An 18,467-nucleotide genomic window follows, 5' to 3' on the forward strand; every position below is an offset into this window, starting at 1 on the left:
GTGTTGATGAAGATCTAGATAGAAAAACTAAAGACTCATCGACCTGATGTCTGTACAAAAAAGCAGTCAATTAATCAGGGTTATTCAAGGTGTCATGGTATGCAGCTTCAGGTGAGGAGCCAAGAGTTTTCACACACAAAAAAAAAAAAAAAAAGTCAGATCTTTGTAGGAGCTTTCTACAAGCTGCTTATTAATTTGTGCTTGATAGGTCTCTTTAAATCAGTTTTATGTATGTGTTATTCTTGCAGGTAATAGGGGAGCTTTTGAATACTCATGAAAGTACATTTTATGAACTTTCAAAGTATTCTTGTTGACACAGTGTCTAGTAACTACATTTTGAGGGGTTTTGATTTTGAAGCAGCTTTGATGAGCCATACAAGCAAGAGCTCTGAAGCAACAGCCTTGCCCTGTATGAATGCAAACAGGGATCAACTATTTAACTCGCATCAGAACGTAACGGTATGTGGTATGCTAAATCTGAAATACACATGTTGAGACAAATCCTAAAAGACCAATAACTGTTTCAAACAACTGTGGATTCTTTAGCTCTGGGAGCCAAGTTCCAAAACTAAAGACTTTTCCATTTTGAAGGAAATAATTTTTTTAAGAGTGGTGGGTTTAAATGATTGCTCGCTTTCAACATTTTCTGTCATAATGTTGTTTTAAGGTGGGTTAACAAATTACTGTAGCTTGTAGGAATAAAAATTGGGTACAACTTTTAACTTAAAAGACTGTATAGCCCTTAGTATGTAATCTTATTCTTTGAGGACAGTTATGGCAAAATTCTTGTTTTCATTAGGAAAAAATAGAACATTGACATTTTTGTTGCTGTGCTATCCATAAGGATTTCAGCATTTTACTTTTTTTGTGAATTAGCAAATAAATCAAAACAAATACTTTTTTTTTTTCCAAAGGTGCTATGCACTTCCATGTTGTGATTATCTAGTTACTCAGTATCCTGTACCTTTTGAAAATTGAGATTAATCTTTTTTAAAAAACACTAAACTGCAAAATTAAAAAGAGGTACATACTGGAATGAGTTAATCACTCTGGTTCTGCAAAGAAAAATTGTTAGTCTTTAACTTTTTGCAGTGTCAGGAAGCCCATATGTTCAGTGGAATTACTTAAGAGAACATAAAAAAGAACTATTTGTGGCACATAAAGTTGAGCACATAATGGTCTTTTTACAACTGGAGTCTGATAGGATGGTGCAGTATGTCTATCCTAATACATAAGTGTACTGCATATGTTTTTAGTGGAACCTGTGCATACTGATCTCAAACTTCAGATTCAAATAATACTCAGTATTTGGTGCTAGTGACTGATTTTATTGTGCAGCAGCAAGGATGTCAGAACGAGTGTTTCTTCTGCAATGCTGTTTGCTTTTGTGTAAAGCAAGTGTTGTCTGAGTCTTTATAGAACTGTAAAGTACAGGTCAAATGTGAAAAAATGTCAGCTTGTTATAAATGGCACCAAATGGTGCTGATTATTTTACCTTTGACAAAGTGGAAAATTTAAAGGTTGGTGTGTCCCATTTTATTAATACAATAAAATTTTACAGTGTTGTTCTGGGCTTACATATATGTTCTTTAGTGTTTATTATCCCTGAGTTACTGTAAAAATTTTTGATTCTAAGTCTGGCATCGTTGTTCAGAACGCTAATTCAGGAAATTAATTAACATATGAAAGCAAATGCACATCCATTTGTCTCCATTTCTTTCCTAATGCTAACCAAAACGAAGTTGGTGTTTTCTTGTAATATGCAAGAGTGATGGAACGCAGAGACCATATTTTTTATCATTTAGCACTAGTTTATAGCTTCCACAGACTTGTCCTAATAATGAAGCTATGAAGGATATGACAAGAATGGTGATATTAAATTTCTCTAGACTAACAGTAAATTTTTCCATTCTGATGTCAAGAATGTAGAGCATCTGGAATCTGCAGTGTGAGTGGTTCAGTACGGGAACACTTTCATCAATTGCTTAGCCATTTATTCTCCTCCTAGGAACAAGCAGTCTTCTATAGAATATAACACTACAAAGGAAGCAATTTTCTAGAACTGGAAAAATTCTTTATGTCCTGTTGTTTCTGATTTAAAAGCTTTCCATGTCTGCTTAGTCTTAAATCTTACTACATGTACAAATTTAGTGTACACTTTTTAAAATTGAATTGCCATCATTATACGCCCTCTTCTTCAGACTGAATGAAACTAAATCATATTAATTAGGCTAAGGAAAAGCTGAAGATGCTCTGAAGACAGGAACTGCTTAAGTGTGTAAAAAGAAAAAACTGAAATGTGTCTGTTATCTTTTTAAAGAGGGACAGTGCTGGGTTTTCAAACGTAGCTGGATTTTCCTCCTGAAATTATTTCCTTAGTCCAAGGTGGCATAATGCTACAAGCTTTATTCTGCAGCCATTTTGTCTTACTTGCTCTAGCAACAAGTCCAAAATCTTAGTTTATGACAAGCTGTTGTAAATTTTATTTTTAGATTATGTATGTATGTTTAGATTATCTACGTGCATATAGTTTATATGGACTATTTCTGTAGACAAGGTTATCTAGTCATTGTATTTTAATTCCCTGTGGCCCTTTTCTTAGATGAACTGAATTTCATGAAAAGTGTATTGTATGTCCAGTATTAATTTATTACTTTTAAATTTCTTTATTCTTGAATCAGGTAATCAGATTTAATAGACTAAGCACCTTAAAACAACCGCCTCCCCCTTCCACTCTTACAAGAGTTTTATAGTATTCCTGTGTTCAACGTTTGTCTCTTTTTATTGATGTTACATGCTATAGGCTTTTACTTAGTTCACAGAAGTGTTAGATACTGTACCTAATTTATATAACATGCATATAAATAGCAGCATACTAGTACCTAAAACTAGGAGCTCCTTGTTTGTCTGGAATTGACTATCACTGCCACTGGTTTATGTGACCTTTTTGTTTGGTATGGGACTGTTGTTTGGTTTGGAAAGGGCCCTTGTTTCCTTCTCTGTTTCAATGATTTGGGAATGTCCAGAGGTGATTACATTGTGAACTGGGTTTTGGTGTGTTCCCCCCCCCCCCCCCCCCCGCCATATTGTAGGACTGACCGGACTTACCTCCCCTCTTATAATTGCAAAATAGTCTTACATCTCCATGTTTAAACTCATTGTTAATTTTTTAATGTATGCTCAGGTCTTCTGGGACCTTTGTATAAATGAACTGCTTTTTAAAATTGAAGTAAATGAGTTTTTCTTGTGTAAGTCATGTTTACTTTACTGAATTTTGACACCTGAAGTATTTTGATACTAGAAAATCCCAGTGGGTATATGATTCCTTTGAAATATAAAAGCCGGTTAAATTTAGGCAAACTAGGCTAAAAAAAATGACAAGAACCTGAGAAGAATAGCAACAGTGTATTTAAAAGAAGCATTTTTTTTTTCTTTGCAAGGTTATTTACAATTTCGCCAATATCGGGCATTAAAAAAAACAGGATTTTCTTTGGCTTTTCGTGATTTTTTTTTGAACACAACTTCTTGATAATTTTTTAAAAGCTTTTTTGTCTGTGTTTATTTTAATTGTGGGCATATTCCCCAAAATCTCTGCAAAATACTTTTTTTTTTAATAGGAGTTCCATGCATATCATATGAATCAATAAGGTGGGACTTTAAGAGAAACGTCAATCTGAGACCAAGAACACAACCAAGGCCTGGCAGCCATGTGATTACAACAGTAGCATCCAGTTCTGAGGTGCTGAGATACATCTCATTCTGTGGCTTACGTCATGAACATGCATTTTTAATTTACGAAACAGTTCATCTGAATATAGGAGGTATAGCTATGACCTTCTGGAAAGTTAATTTTTGTTTTTAGAAGTGATCAAAAATGTTCAGTATAGCATCACTTCAGTCTTTGTAATTGCTACTGAAAAGACTGAAAAAAAAATCTGATTTCAATACCCTGGCAGTACTAAAATAGTAAAAAACTTGGATTTATTTCAGTGGCTTTTGGCTTTGGCTTTCAGAACTGCCTGAGATGCTAGTTAGAAGTTTTGCAGGAGGTTTGAGGTTGGGCTGAAGTAGACTTTGCTGTCAATTTCAGATTACTTCTGTTGCCTCATGGCAGCATGTCTGTACAGTGACGACTTACAGGGCTGCAGAGATTTGAGCTACTACCCTTCAGGTGCTGGAAAGATGGATGTGACAAGTTATCAGATCCAGTAGTTTAAATTAGGCTAATGTGTAGTTGCCAATGTAGTAGTTTCAACTTCCTTACCAGTTTACGGTAACTTTACAAATTATTTTGTCCCTGTCCATATCACAAAAGCACTTATTTTAAATCCCATTTGCTAGTAAAGTCATATGCCAGCCACAATTTTCACTGTTTCTTCATACTGCAATGAAGAAGAAAAACATACTTTATATAGTTGAGACACAAATAAAATGTGACATTTTAGTTGGGTGTGGAGTGGTGTGGTGGGGGTGGAAGATTCATATACTGTTTTTCTTCATCTATAAAAATCTGAATGCCCATCTGAAAATTTTTGATTCTGTAGTACTGGACACCGCAGAAGGAACAAGAAAAAATGAAACTCTCTCTGTAAAGCGAAACCTTTAGCGGTGCTAGCACCTTCTGCTGCCATTACTTTGTTTGGAAGGAGGCTATAGCTGAGTCAGATGATCTGGAATTACACAAATAAAACTTTAGACAAATTCTAGATCTTTGTCTTCTGTTCTGCCCAACTAAATACCCCAAGTCATCCCTTCTGCTTGATTTGCATTTGACTCCTTGGATTTTTTTTATTCCTGGCTACATAGTGCTCAGTTTCAAGAGTCGTCTGAAGAGCAGGAGTGTGGTGGTGTCCAGCATGCTGCATGGCGTAGTCCGCGGGTTCTGCTGCTCTGGAGAAGGGCAGCATCCTGACTTCCTTCTGGCTGAAAGCTATCAATACTGGACTGCAGAGCCAAAGCAGGGCAAAACTAGAAATGCAACCATGATACTAAATAAAATCAGTCAGCACCTGCTGAATTTTTTCCACTTCCCCTGGAGACTTGGGTGCATTGCTGTCAAAGCCAGAGTATTGCGCTAGGGATGAGGACACCCGTTTCTCTAGAAGGGGCAGTTCAGAGCTACGTGAATATGTGAAGCCACAGATATATTTGAGCTGGATGTGGAAACCTTAATGTGCGTAAGCACCTGCAGGGTTAGCCAGTCCTGGAGTGCCAGCAGGTGGGATTTTTTTTCTGGGAGTTCTGTGCATAAAACCTGAGTCTCATTATAGGCAGATTCAGTCTCGCCCTATGTCACTACTGTAATATTTAATCCATCAGGAAACATAAACTTTCGTATTATTTCCACTGGGTATTTAATTACCAAAGCTCTGAGGAGCAAGTTAGAAGGATGGAATAGTTTTATACCTGATTATACGTGAAATTTAAGCAGATCTGATGCATCAAGGAAAAGAAAGCTTACTCTTATATATCTCTTATTTGAAGGGAGTGGCTGAATGTCATATTTTCTTTCTTTTGAGTGGCACTTATGAATTGTTCCTGAGCAATTATGCCACAGTGTAAGCTTACATTAAGCTTTCATTAAGTTTTCTAATCTACTTCCTAACCTTCAGGTTATTCTGGGCTAAATGTATTTACAGTAACAAAAGTGCCTATGCGCAGAAGTATTAGGCTGAGTGTAAAGAAACTTTTTACATTTTCTAAATGAAAATATTTTTGAAGCACAAACAGCATGGTAAAAATCACCATTTTTGCTAAGTTCTGAGTCTGGAAAGTCAAAGCCAGGAGTCCCATTCAAACCTCTGTTCTCTGGGTGTCAGCTCAACCACTGACTGTGTCTCGCTAGGCAAGGCTCAGTGTTCTTTTTCTGTCCGTGAAAAATGGTAGTGATTTGAGTTGTGTTCTATTTTTACAGTATTTCTGAAGCATAAACAAGAGCAGATTTAAATAAAAGCAAGATTCTAAGAGAAATTAATGCCAACCACCAAAAATGCTTGGACTACAAAAAGAATGTATCTGGAAGGAACTTTTTTTCCAGAATATTTTACTGAGAGGCAGTAAAAAGACAAAAATGTTAAATAATCAGATCCCAAATGTGCTGTATGTAATTTTGAAAGGGATATGTAGTACCTGGAAAGGTTGTGAAATTATGTTTACTAATAAATACTCTAAATCATAATTTTAAGGGAGATAATAGGCATGATAACAATAAGTAACCTATAACTTAGAACCATGTTCTTTAGCAGTAGAATATCTTGTAAATCTGTCCTTCTGATGAACAGCGGCACTTACTCAGACTAAAAATAATAACAGGACCGTGTATCTTGGATCCCAAGAGACTATTGGTGTTTTTGTAGACATCAGACAGGAGAAAAAGGCATTTTGTCCTTTTTACCCCAAGTAATCCCACTGGAAAATTAAACATGTGCTATGAATTGATATCAACTCATGCCAGGTTACCTCCCTAAAGAGGGCTGCTGCAAACACTGTTGCTACATTTCTTGGACAGCAGTTTGATGGCCTGTGTGCATGATGGATTTTTTATGCTGTATGCTACTGTGGAACAGTGTGCTACTGTCTGCCCCTCAGAGACCGCTGGTGAGGTGTGCCACAAATAACTGGGAACAGCAATTGCTTTAACCCTATGGAGAATCTCAAATACCTGCAAAGAAAAAATGTTACTGAAATATTTCTCTGTGTGTGTATGTGTCTGAGAAAACTGTTGGTTTTGTTTTTTAAGGTTTAATCCTGCAAAACGGAGCAGTTCCTTTTGTCTTGCTGTGGATTCCTACTGAACACAGGATAAAAAAAAAATATTAAGCAATATATTAGCAAGAAATATTTAGAGAAACCACGAACCTTTTTTTAATGGACCACCCTATCCAGTTTCTGTTCTTTTAAGGAAGTTTTTCCTATTCATGACTCATTTCACTCTTTGGCTAACATCAAGGGAAATGGAATAACGATTAAGCAAAGGAATGTATGTTTTTTCTGGTTTTGTCCTTTTTTCAAAACCTTTATGAATTTTCTGCATAACCTTGTGTAAATATATATGGTCGTAGAAGTTTGACAACTGTGACAAGGTAAAAAGTACACTGCTAATACTTGCTTCTTAGTAATTTTCTAAAAATGTTCCTTTTGGTTCTACAAGTTAATGTTATGCTAGATACTCCAGACTCCCTATTTAGTTAGAATGACATGCTCCAGGCAGCCAATTACACAGAACTGTTAAGAGAAATTAATGAGATCACCTCTAGATTACACTTTGTGTTTTATTTTCATTTTATAGGTCTGTACGAGCTGCTGGCTGCATTGCCAGCCCAGCTGCAGCCACATGTGGACAGCCAGGAAGACCTGACCTTCCTCTGGGATATGTTTGCTGAAAAAAGCCTTCATTCACTGGTGAAGGTAAACCACATTTAAGTCAGATTCTCTTTGAGAAGAGCATATGGAAAAATGTTTTGAGCGCCATCTAGTAAACCAGTGATCAAACTCTTGCTCAGTGAAAACAAAACAGCCTTGTTTTAAATCTGTTTCTGTCAGGGGTGGAAGTTGTTAAATAAGATTCTACCAAAAATACATAGATGATTTCATTTAAGAGTGATGTTTTGGCAGTGCAATGCTAATGCAGCAAACATATGTTGTTTGCCCTTGTTTAGAAAAAAAAAAAAAAAAGAGTACGAAATAGTAGCAGGAAATCTGAGACTTCTTTATGGTCAACATTCAAGACCTGGAGTTTAGCTTAAATAAATAAATGTTCACAGCAAAAATTAGAAGGAATATATTTTCTGAGGTCAAGTATGGCAACAGTTCAGTAGCCACATTAATTTAAAATAATTTCCTTTAACAAAGTCAACTGAAATTCTAGTAAGCTGTTTCTTTTATTGGCTTGCCTCCATTTAAAATTGTGTTTTGCACATAAATATGTTGGCCTAAAGTATGACCTAAAATAAGTTTTGGAAGAATACTTAAGTGTCCTGCTATGGAAATGATCAGCAACAAGAAATCAAAGTATGCCATGAGAGTATGCAGAGCTATCCCGATAATGTTAAAATTGCTTATAGCAGAAAAATGGGACCAATCAGCTGGTTAGAAATGTACCACTCCTACAAAATGATAAGTATGTCTTCAGTCTCCATTACAGAGCTAATTCAAGCTGGAAGGAAATTCTGAGGTCTCAAATAAGTCAGTAGGTGGTAGTAACCCGTGCCGTGAATATATCCAGACTCGTACATAATTGGCCAGATTTTGTTACCCTTGTCAGTCACCAATTTAGAGGAAGCTTAAAACTGAGATTATTTCAATGTAGGTTTGAAAAAGTCACCTCTTCCCATTTCTTTCAGATATCTTATTTGGAAAAAAGATGTAATAGAGTTGATACCTGGCCAAAATTGTTTTCAAAATAGCTAAGAATTTACATATTAAAGTAAACACAAGTACTCCCTGGTAGCTGATACACAAAAGCAATGTAGAGGGGAGCAGTGCTTGGTAATACTTGTTTGCCTAAACAATTTCATCAAAGTTTATGAAATGCAGTGGTTCCCAGACTCCTTACCACTCTGCTGCAGCCGTCTGTTCAGGGCGCTCAGGAGATCACTGTAAAGAGAACACCAGTCATCTTTCTAAAACAGGCTGGCAGTGGTGTGCATCTAAGCATAATGTCAGGTCAGTTGCTGAATTAATTTTCTTTCTGGATTGGAAATTAAAGAAGGTTGGTTAGAAAATTAAGTGTGGATCTGTGAAACACGAACATTTCAACATTTGCTCTAATTTTCTATTGAGGCAAAACCTAAACCTTTTCAAACTTCTTCACTTGTACCCTTTTGCCTCTTCCCACTAAAGAAGGCAAAGATAGCATGACAGTAACTGGTTTACTCACCTTGCATATGCTGGCAGTTTGGAAAAGCTGAGTCTCCTAGTGCTTCTCCTAGTTGTATGCCCTAGTTACCGTGTTGCTTGTTATTGCAGGGTGGATTGGTCCTTCTGATTTCAACAAAAAAGAATTCACAAGAAAGCTTTCTTGAGAAAGTTAGAAAGTTTTGGGGATCAGTGAATGGTCACTTTATTGCCCTTACAACAAGAAGCCACTGAAGTATTCCAGCCATCTTTATTATTTATCTTGTATGTTTTAGGTCCAAGTATTAAATGTACATGTAACTGACCCTGTGAATGGTGCTTTTAATGTCCTATTAAGTCTCACACTATCTTGAAATAGACTTAATTCTTGCAACTGCATTTAGTTGCACTTCTTTAATATGCCATATTAATCTCATTCAAAAGACAAAGGTTTTTGATTGTAAGAATTGAGACTATTAAAAGCATCTGATCTGACCCAGTGCATATTACAGGCTATTAAACCTTACATTTTGATTTCTGTGGAGTTCAGGTATAGAAAGTAGGGCATGAAGTGCTTTCAAAAGGTTATCTAGTTCATGTCCCTGCCCCAAGATGGGCTTAACTGTATCTGAAACTCATGATATTTGTTTGACCTTTAGCACATTTTTAGAAGGATTATTCAGTATCCTATCAAGTTTCAGAGAAGGCAGTCCATAGCCTTTTTGGAAGAGAGCTGTAAGAGCAGAAGAACAAACCCCATGTGCCATAGTTTTTCCCTGTTACAAGGCTTCAGAAGTGCCAAATCTTTCTTTTTCAGTCCTGGTGTCTTATTTGAAAGAGTATTTTTCCTAGCAATAACATCTTAAAGTCAACTGTACTTGCAAAGACAAATGTTTTTAATTCCTTAGGCAGAGAATGATGACAGATATTTTGTAATTCAGAAAAAAAAAAAAAAAAAAGTAGTAGTTCAGAGCCAAGGATGTTGCGATCCTGGTATGTGTCGGTTTTGGAAGAAAATGAGCATGAGTATACTACTAATGAGGCACTAATATTTCTTTATTTAAGATAGACACACTTCTTAATAAAAATTTCTATGTTCATCTTCTTACCTTACTGTTTAATAATTTCAAATATTAGAAAAGAGTTTTTTTCCTAAGTTAAAAAATGGATAATATGCTCTAAGCTGCTTAAAAGGCTTAAGTATAAAATGAACTTCCTACTTTTTCTACAGATAGTCTGAGCTTTATGGGTATTTAATTATCATAGTGTTTTCTGTATGGTTGTATACTATGGTATATGGTTTGCTATTCTGGCTCTCATAATATTGAGAAGAAAGAAAAAAGGGGAAGAAAAAAAAAAAAAGCCCCAAACCTTGTCTTGGACTTCTCTTCATTCAGTATTGTTGGACAGAAATCTCTCTGTGAACTTGGATCGGCCTGAACTGTTCTAAGAAGTTAGAAATGGAAAAGTTGTATTAGATCATCTAGTCCATTCCCCTGCAAATACTGGATTGTTCCCTACAGTACATTCCTATTGTAGTAAGTAAAACCAGCAAAAACTGATGCAACTTTTCTTGCTATCCCTTTTCTCCATAAATGAATCTGTTGATTAGATTTTAGTTTGCAAAGTATAGAGAAGAGGGAACCCACAACTGTTGTTGACAATTTGGAAGAGAAAACTGGCTCTGGACAGTGAATGTTTAAAATTTGTCTCTGCCTTCCTCAATTTGTTACTTCCTTGTCTTATTACACAACTCTCTCAAGTTCTACCAAAAATCTTCAGCCATCTTATTACTTTTTATATAGCAGAGATCCCAGTAATTCTGTAGAGATTTATAGAAGAGAAACATGAAAAGATGATCCTTCAGGGTAATTATAAGCACTAGCATAGCTGAAACCTGAAATAGTACACATGTGCTCTGCTTGGAGTTGTTTGGGTTTTTTTTTTAGAGGAACAGAAGGGATAAATAAAGATCTGTTCTAGCTACTCTTTTAGCTTATTTTTAGAGGAGCTGCAAGAATTTCCATGTGCGTTTGCTTGCTGTTAGTGCACCAGACACATGTTTTACTGTTTGTCTGTTTAGCTCCAGGGTGAAGCTTCCGCTTGCACTGTCACCTTCAACATTTCTGATTGTGGATGTAATGCTCAAGAATTGAGTAAGCTTATCTGTTGGGCTGCTAACAAAGTATTTCTTAACCAATTGCAGTTTATTGATTGGTTTTAGCCAGCTCAGAGCATGCACAATTCTTTAGTTAGTACTGTACTTTGCATTACAAAAAAGAAGCCACAGCAAGTGGTGTTGCTGTTCCTCTTGCTAGGGAAGAGTATGTACCTCCAAAAAGCAGTATGTGGCACTGGAAAAGAAAATATCTACTGCAAAAATAAGGAATATTTGGTGAATCTAGTCTGATTTTATTATAACTGTATAGTATTTTGGTAGCTGGCCCTGCAAAACTTTTAATTTCTGCTAATTTTCTATTAGTTTCACCAGGATATGACTTGACTTGAAGTTGTGAGAAATTATTTTGTATGTCCTAGTGTTTGTCCATATCAACAGATTACAACTTTTCCAAAAATGTCAAGAATATCATGGTGTAATTTATTTGGCATGTAAATTGAATGATACGATTATACAGCCCAAATTCTATAATCATTGTGGTATAGAAGTGTTGGAAATTTTCTGTGTGAAGACTCAGATTTTTCGGTATGTAAATGTAGATGCTTTCAGCCTCCTGTGGTTCCTTTGTTGGTAATGAGAAAATTAAAGATGGTAATGAGGAAAACAAAAAAATGGGCTGGCTAGGGCAAAGCAAAAGGGATTGATAGGACACATGCTTACAGTGGTAAAATTAACAATCTGCGGATAACGTGCTAAATCTTCAGCCTGGACTGGTACAAGCCTAGTTTGTAGGCAAGTTTATATACACTCATAGTTTTTACCCAGAGCTTTACACGCAGACTTCATGAAAAAAAGGAGTTAGTCTGTAGGATGAATGGCTTTGCGTCTACAGTACAGAATCAGAATGTCAATGAGATTTCATGGCTTGCTTTATGTTATAGACTAACTCGTAACTGTCCAACCTTTCACCTGGGAAGAGCTGTGCAGGTTCTTTTGGCACTGGTGGAGGGGTCATATGGTGCAGCTTCCCCTTCCCTGTGATGTGTCAGGCATTCTGCAACCAACATCCAGGTGCGTGCTGCACGGATCGTTTGCATTCACCTCCTGTGTTGTGTATCTGAACGGTGAGTGCTCCTGCCTGGGCATGAGCTCACACGTTTGGATCTTCTTCCCAAAAGAACATAAAGGAAACAGAATTCAGATTGCATGAGTTGTGTGTGGCAACTGATTGTTCTGAACTCATTGTTCAGAACTTTTGGTGAGGATGACCCACAGACAGAGGGAATGATATGTGTATGTGTCTGGGAGGGTGATGGTGGTTGAGGAGCATGTATTAGACAGAGTAAGACATGACACAAATGCTGTAAAATGAAGGTTGGAGATTGTGCTGAGGTGGAGTTGGCTTTCCTTATGGCAGCCTAATGATGCTAATATTGAGTGCTGCTGCATTTCCAGTTTGAAGCTGATACTGAAATATTTTTTGACAAACATGCAAAAGTTATTTACTTTCTCATTACGTTATTCTTCACATATACCTTCTCTAGAACTAATATTTATATAATCTTCATAATTTATTGTTGGAAATTTCTGTTTTCTGTGGCTCATAAGAACTCTTTTCCTGTTCTGCTACATAGAAGACGGGAAGGGCAGGTGTGTTTGTGAGGGGAGTTTGATGGCTAGTGTGTTTGCACCTACTAAGAGAATGGTGAGCGCAGTTTCTGATTTCAAGGCAGACAAAACCAGCTACCTCAGAAGGAGCTCAGATGATTTGTGTTACCCAAGAGCAGAAAGCCTGGAAAATGCACTAGAAGAGAAAGTGGGACTGGGGTTTGGTAGACCATAGGTGGCACCTAATCTCAGCTCTAACAGTGAGTGGGTTGTGGTTTTGGGGTGAAGCATTGAAGAGTTGGAGAGATGTATGGACCACCTTGGAGTGGGTGGAATTGTTGAAACTGATAGCTCATTCACTAAAACGTTGCTTTGGTACTTGAAGTCCTTAGGGTTCTTTCCTGCTTGGTTCTCAACTCTATTTATTTTCAACAAGTTGTGCCTTCCAGGTAAAGGGAATAGGCTGCAGATCTGTAAATTCATGTGGAGGTCTGAAATGCTGTTTGCTTTGGAGAAGGTAAAAAATGAAGGAAAAGGCCATGTGACTAAGCATTTACCGCCTGGCCATCTGGAGGAGGAGGAGGTGTGAGTGTGGCGGTTGGCAGCCAGTAACAATTCATGGCCAATGAAAAGTAATTGTTCGTCATGCTCTAGAGGACAATTAAGCAAGGTTGCTTCTTACGTTATAGTTTACATCTTTCAGTCAGAGAGAGCGTGCAAAGCCTACTCATGGCAAGAGTAAAGCTATCACTCTTGTAATGCAGGCTATCCAAACAACGCACAGATGTGGTCCGTTGTGCTGGGTTGAAAACTTTTACTATTTCTGGCAAGGGGAGAAGGAATTTACTATAGGTGAATTCATTAATAGTGATGTACTAGATAGTAGGTGACAGAAATTTGTTATTCGTTAAATCAAGATCATCATAGATCAAGGAAATCTGTATTTTTGTAAGGATGTTTTTATTCAGAGAATCTCTTGTTGAAAGAGGCATAGTCCAGTCTTGCCTCAAGTCCTATTGGCAAAAAAACCCCATGATACACGAGGTTTTCAGCGCTACAGAACTATCTAGCAGTAAGGTATATATGGGCAGTATTAGGACACTAAATCTGCAAAGAAATACAAAAGCTGCATGGAAGAAATTGAAGGCTTTTCCTTTCCCTCATTGTCTGGAGAGGAAGCTTGATCTCCAGTTAATTTTTGAAACTTCCTGCTCGGGTTGTATGTACAGAATACATAAGGAGGAGAGCTAGAATTTCAGTACTCTTCTCATCCAAAGTATTGTAGGTAATGGTCTAATTCATATACTGAAATATAAGCTTCCCACATGCTTTCTGCTTATCTGAAGATGAAAATATTGGAAAAATAATACGCTGTAAGAAATCCTTTTGGTGACTGACAACAGTTTGCATTTGTATTTGGAGTAATTACCACTGAAGCAATGAGTCATTTTGCTTCCATCAAAATTAATTGCATTCAAAAAAAAGTGTAATGCAAGGTGTTATTCCTTATGAAATGCTGCATAAATTTAAAGTGTTACTTTTGAAGCCAAAGCGATTTTTTTGAGACTTGCTCAATAGCCAGTAACTGAAATCTGCAAGTAAAGAGATCTCTCTTAGCTGGAGGCAGTCAGCTGCCTTTAAACTTAATTTCCATGGGAACAGTGATCAGATTGATCAAAATTAGGTAATTGAAGTTTTATAGAAAATAGTACAGAATCTTTACTTTATTCAGGGTGATATTGTTTCCATGGAAACATTAGGGAAAAGGTAGCTAACAGCCAGGCATTGAGCAGATTACTGCTTCTCTTGTTGAAATTCGGGGTGGTTCTGGTTGATGTGTGTGTTTTGAACCTTTTGACTTCTTTGTGCTCTTATTGTATTAAACACGGTACGTCAGCTAATAACTAGGCAAAACTAAGCAAAATAAAAATAGGTTCCTGTTTGAAATCATAGGTAAAGCCCCCAACCTTCCATGTTATAATATGTAACAGGTTTACTCTTTCTTCTGAGTAAAACCAAAGTTGGTTTGCCATGTGTGTTCACACATACATACCTGTACCTGTGCTTATTAGTGCCTTTAATAAAGTGAAAAAATGCACCTCCAATTTATTGAAAAAGTGGTCAAGCATAGCTTTGGATGGTGTAACCTACTTTGTAAGAAAATGCATGTCAAGGTAGCACCAAATGGATGGGTTAGTGCAGTTATGGTGAAATATGGATCATATGTGGTGGTTCAACTAAAAGTATTTGTTATAGTTGTAGGTGGTAGATGGTTTACTAGGAAACAGATAGCTAGCAGACATAAATAATCATTTTGTCCTGAAGTCTGTTGAATGGGTGCCTCTGTGGTGAATACTCTTTTGTATTTTTTTTCAGTTGTTTTTCTTTTGTATTTTTTGGTAGAAGTTTAACTGGATGGCTAGTGTTTAACTTCTTTGTCAGAAGTTTGGACATTTGGTATCCCTAGCATCCTGTGGTTTCTACGTCAGAGTTGCTAATGTGTTTAGTAATAGGCACTTGCAACTTTTCATCTAGATTTTATAAGGAAGTCCTGTGCCTGTCATCAACTCCTCCTTTCAGCCAACTTTGTTAAAAATAATAATAAGAAAATAATTCAAAGATCAGTTTCCAAAGTATCAATTAAATTGTCTTGTTGAGAGTTTAGTGTCATAAAAGCTGTAGAATTTGGGTTGATATCAGAAGTCTCTACAGGTATGTTGTACCAACAAACTTTCGAAATGAAAAATAAAGCAGATAAGCTTATTAAGTCAGAGGTGTGAAATGTTGGTCTATGACTATTACTTGAAACTTGTGAATAAATCAGTGCTTTGGAATGTGAAAAAACTTTGGTTTAGGTTAAAATCCAGACAGAGGCATTTTTTTGGATCAGTGGTAATTGATTTAAAGTTTCTGCTAAGTAGCAGAAATCCAGCCAAAATGTACTGGACATAAAAGAAGTAAATCAATCCTTCTAAGACAAATAGTTTGTAATTTCATTGTTACTGAGGGGGCAGTGTACCAGCCTGGTGACAAAACTGGTACAGTGGTCTGAAGAGAAGTTTTAGTACCCAAATCTATGCTCATATCCAGGTTTTTCTTGTCTTACAAAGCTTCTACAGTATTTACTTAACCAAAGTGATAAATTTTTTTTGTCTGTGATACTGAGGCCAATCAAAGGTCTTGTAAGCTGCTCAGTAATAGTAGTCTGATAAATCCAAGACATCCAAGGATAATGTAATTTTAAACTGTTTTTCTACAGTGTTCTTTCCTCTTGGACCAGAAGTTCTGTGGCAGAACATGTGAGGGAGTGTTTAAAACAATTTTTTTTTTGTTACTGTCTTGGACTGTTTTCCTTTTAAGGACAGAAAGTCATAACTACCCAAACAAGCCTCTGCAGTGCAAAAATGTTGTAAGAGTTAAGAAGGGTGGGATGTAATATTTATAAAATCTTTCTGAAGCATAGAAACTGATACAATAAGATTTAATAAAAGTAAGATGTAGCAAAAATGCCTGTCTGTATTTCCTACCAGCAGTTTTTATTACTGCTTACATTAATTTTCCTTCTTTTTTTGGAAGTCTCAATTATCCATTGAGCTAATCCTTATGAAGGTAATACATCCTCACCATCTTTCCTCCTTTGTCTGAATTACAGCCATACACGTGCAGTTTTTACTTATCTTTTCTTTTTCTGTTCCCCATTTCTTTTCTCTGTGCTGCCTTAAGCACTTTTGTTTTTAAACTTTGTCATCTCTGTGATAACTCCTTTTTTCATCTTGAAAGCATGGAAAGAAGAGAGCAACATAGTGCATTATTCCTTTAGGCTTACAGATAGCATTTTTTGTATAGCACTGTTCTCTTAACCATAAGTTGTTCCTCTAATAGCCATTTCTGTGTATCTCTGTAGAATCCAGTGCTCACTTTGCAGGTGTGGTGGCATCCGTGGAAGTTTGCTTCAAACACAAGTTTCATTCAGAGCTGCAGCATGCAAGTGCATAACCTACCAGTGCTATCCGCATGGCGCACAGTCACTGCAGAGTAACCAACAAGGTGCCGAAGAAAAAAGATTTAAAAACATGCAAAGCATAAGGCTTACTTGTCTGTACAAATCAAGGATGGATAATGAGCAATTTCTATAACTTGACTGTGTCTTTAGTGCAATAGCAAATAACAAACCCTAAAGGTACAGTTACTCTTTGATGTAGCATTTTCAGTATGGTGACATAGTCTGTTTCTGTGCTACAGAAAAAGTTTTCATGGTATCTTGCTCCAGCTGAACCACTCTAAGGGTACCTGTGGTGTAAAAATCTTTCCTATTCCTGTAGTCACAGTTTTAAAAACATTGACTTGTCTAAAGTTAGAGCTGTCTTGGATTTATTTTCAAAAAGCACTGGTGCCTCAGTGGGCCATTTAGATTTGCACATGCATACATTATGGTAACGTATATTGCAGCTGTCTTGCCCTCCTCCATTTTTCTTACTAAGACCCAGTTTTTCCTTCAGTGTGTCTTCCCATGTATGTCTGCAGGCTTCTTCTGTTTCTCATCCACTAAGTAAGGATTGGATTAAATCCTTGTCTCTTAGGGAAATTAACAGAGTAGGTGTATAAAGATTAAATATTTGTATGCCATGTTAATGTGGCCACATGAATTCATAGGGAAAACATTACTCTCACCTAGTTTGCACGTATTTGCAAAGTTATGCTATTTCATTACATGCAAACTGGATGAGATACTTAACCTTTTCTACTCCATCAGTGCTGAAGTTTGAGGGTCTTATGAGAGTTGCCAAGTGTAGCTGACCCCAGGACATGAGGACTCCTCTCTCAGCTGCAGAAACCTCGTCTGGTGCCCTGACACATGAATGTGGTCACTGCTGTTCCCATTCACAGGTCCAACCACAAGCAAGGCTGAGCCCCTGTGCTGCTAGCCCAGCTGGCCAGAAAGGCTGTCACAGGCAGAGCAGGGCCTTTACCCACCTAAGCACCAACGGTGTTCATATAAATAAAAAACCAGATAGCCTGGTCCCTTTTCTCCTGTCCAGCTGATTAGGGCTGAAGTTCACAGCTGAAAGCACATGCCCCCTTGCTCTTGAGATTTCTAGGCACAACCACGTTTACAGGTGCCTCAAATACCAGCACAGGCTTTCAAGTCCGACTACAGATAGCCATGCCTGGACCCTTTACCCAGCCACTGGTTAAGATCTTGAGTCCTTCCAGGTAGGGGTTTCCTCTTGCTGGCTACTCCAGCTTAAAGATTGCTAGAAAAGTGCACACATGATTAAATTCATTAGGGAAAGAGAAGCACATTATCTATACTAGATGCAGCAGTATGCCACTCTGGATGCATCTGCTGGTCAGCAAGGACACATTTTTGCTTCAGACCTGTTTGTTTCAGAGAGTGTTATACCAAGTAGGCACTTTGTGCTCTTCCCTTCAATTTTAAGTTGGTTTTCCTCTTATTTCTGCCCTGCTGCCTTTCTCCTTCACCATGTTTCATAGACCTCTAACATGAAATCATTGCTCCCAAGAGGAAGAGATACTGAACCTTTTCTTTTTGGACGCTTTTCTGCCCCAGTGCCTTAGGTACAGTGTGACCATTCATGAAGAACATGATATTTACTGAGCAGTGGGGGTGGTGGTGGGGAAAACAGTATTATTTTCTTCATTGGAAAGTTAATCCGTATTGTCTCCCTATCTCTTTCCAATGTTTCTTGTTGACTTTTGCTAGAAATCAAAACCTGCACAAGGTAAGACAGTGATGTCAATTATTCACAAGCATGACTGCCTCAATTATTTTGACATCTAAGCGTTAAAAAACCCCAAACCTGCCAGCTATAAATGCTGGTGATTATGTACAGGGTAGCCTCAGTACTGCTTTACATTTAGTATGGATATCATCTTTATAAAG

The 18,467-nt window shown here is 37.2% G+C and overlaps 1 protein-coding gene across 7 annotated transcripts in view; it reads left to right on the top strand.

Moving 5' to 3' along the window:
- MPP7 (MAGUK p55 scaffold protein 7) overlaps positions 1–18,467 on the top strand; it is a 158,072-nt gene that overhangs the window by 49,716 nt on the left and 89,889 nt on the right. For all 7 annotated transcript variants that reach the window (XM_080386016.1, XM_080386019.1, XM_080386022.1 and 4 more), the window contains one exon: positions 7,289–7,407. In XM_080386016.1, coding sequence (XP_080242142.1) covers positions 7,289–7,407 — 119 coding nt within the window. The remainder of the gene's footprint in view (positions 1–7,288; positions 7,408–18,467) is intronic.

This window comes from Falco punctatus (genome assembly GCF_963210335.1).
Source record: "Falco punctatus genome assembly, chromosome: 4".
Classification (NCBI taxonomy): Eukaryota; Metazoa; Chordata; class Aves; order Falconiformes; family Falconidae; genus Falco; species Falco punctatus.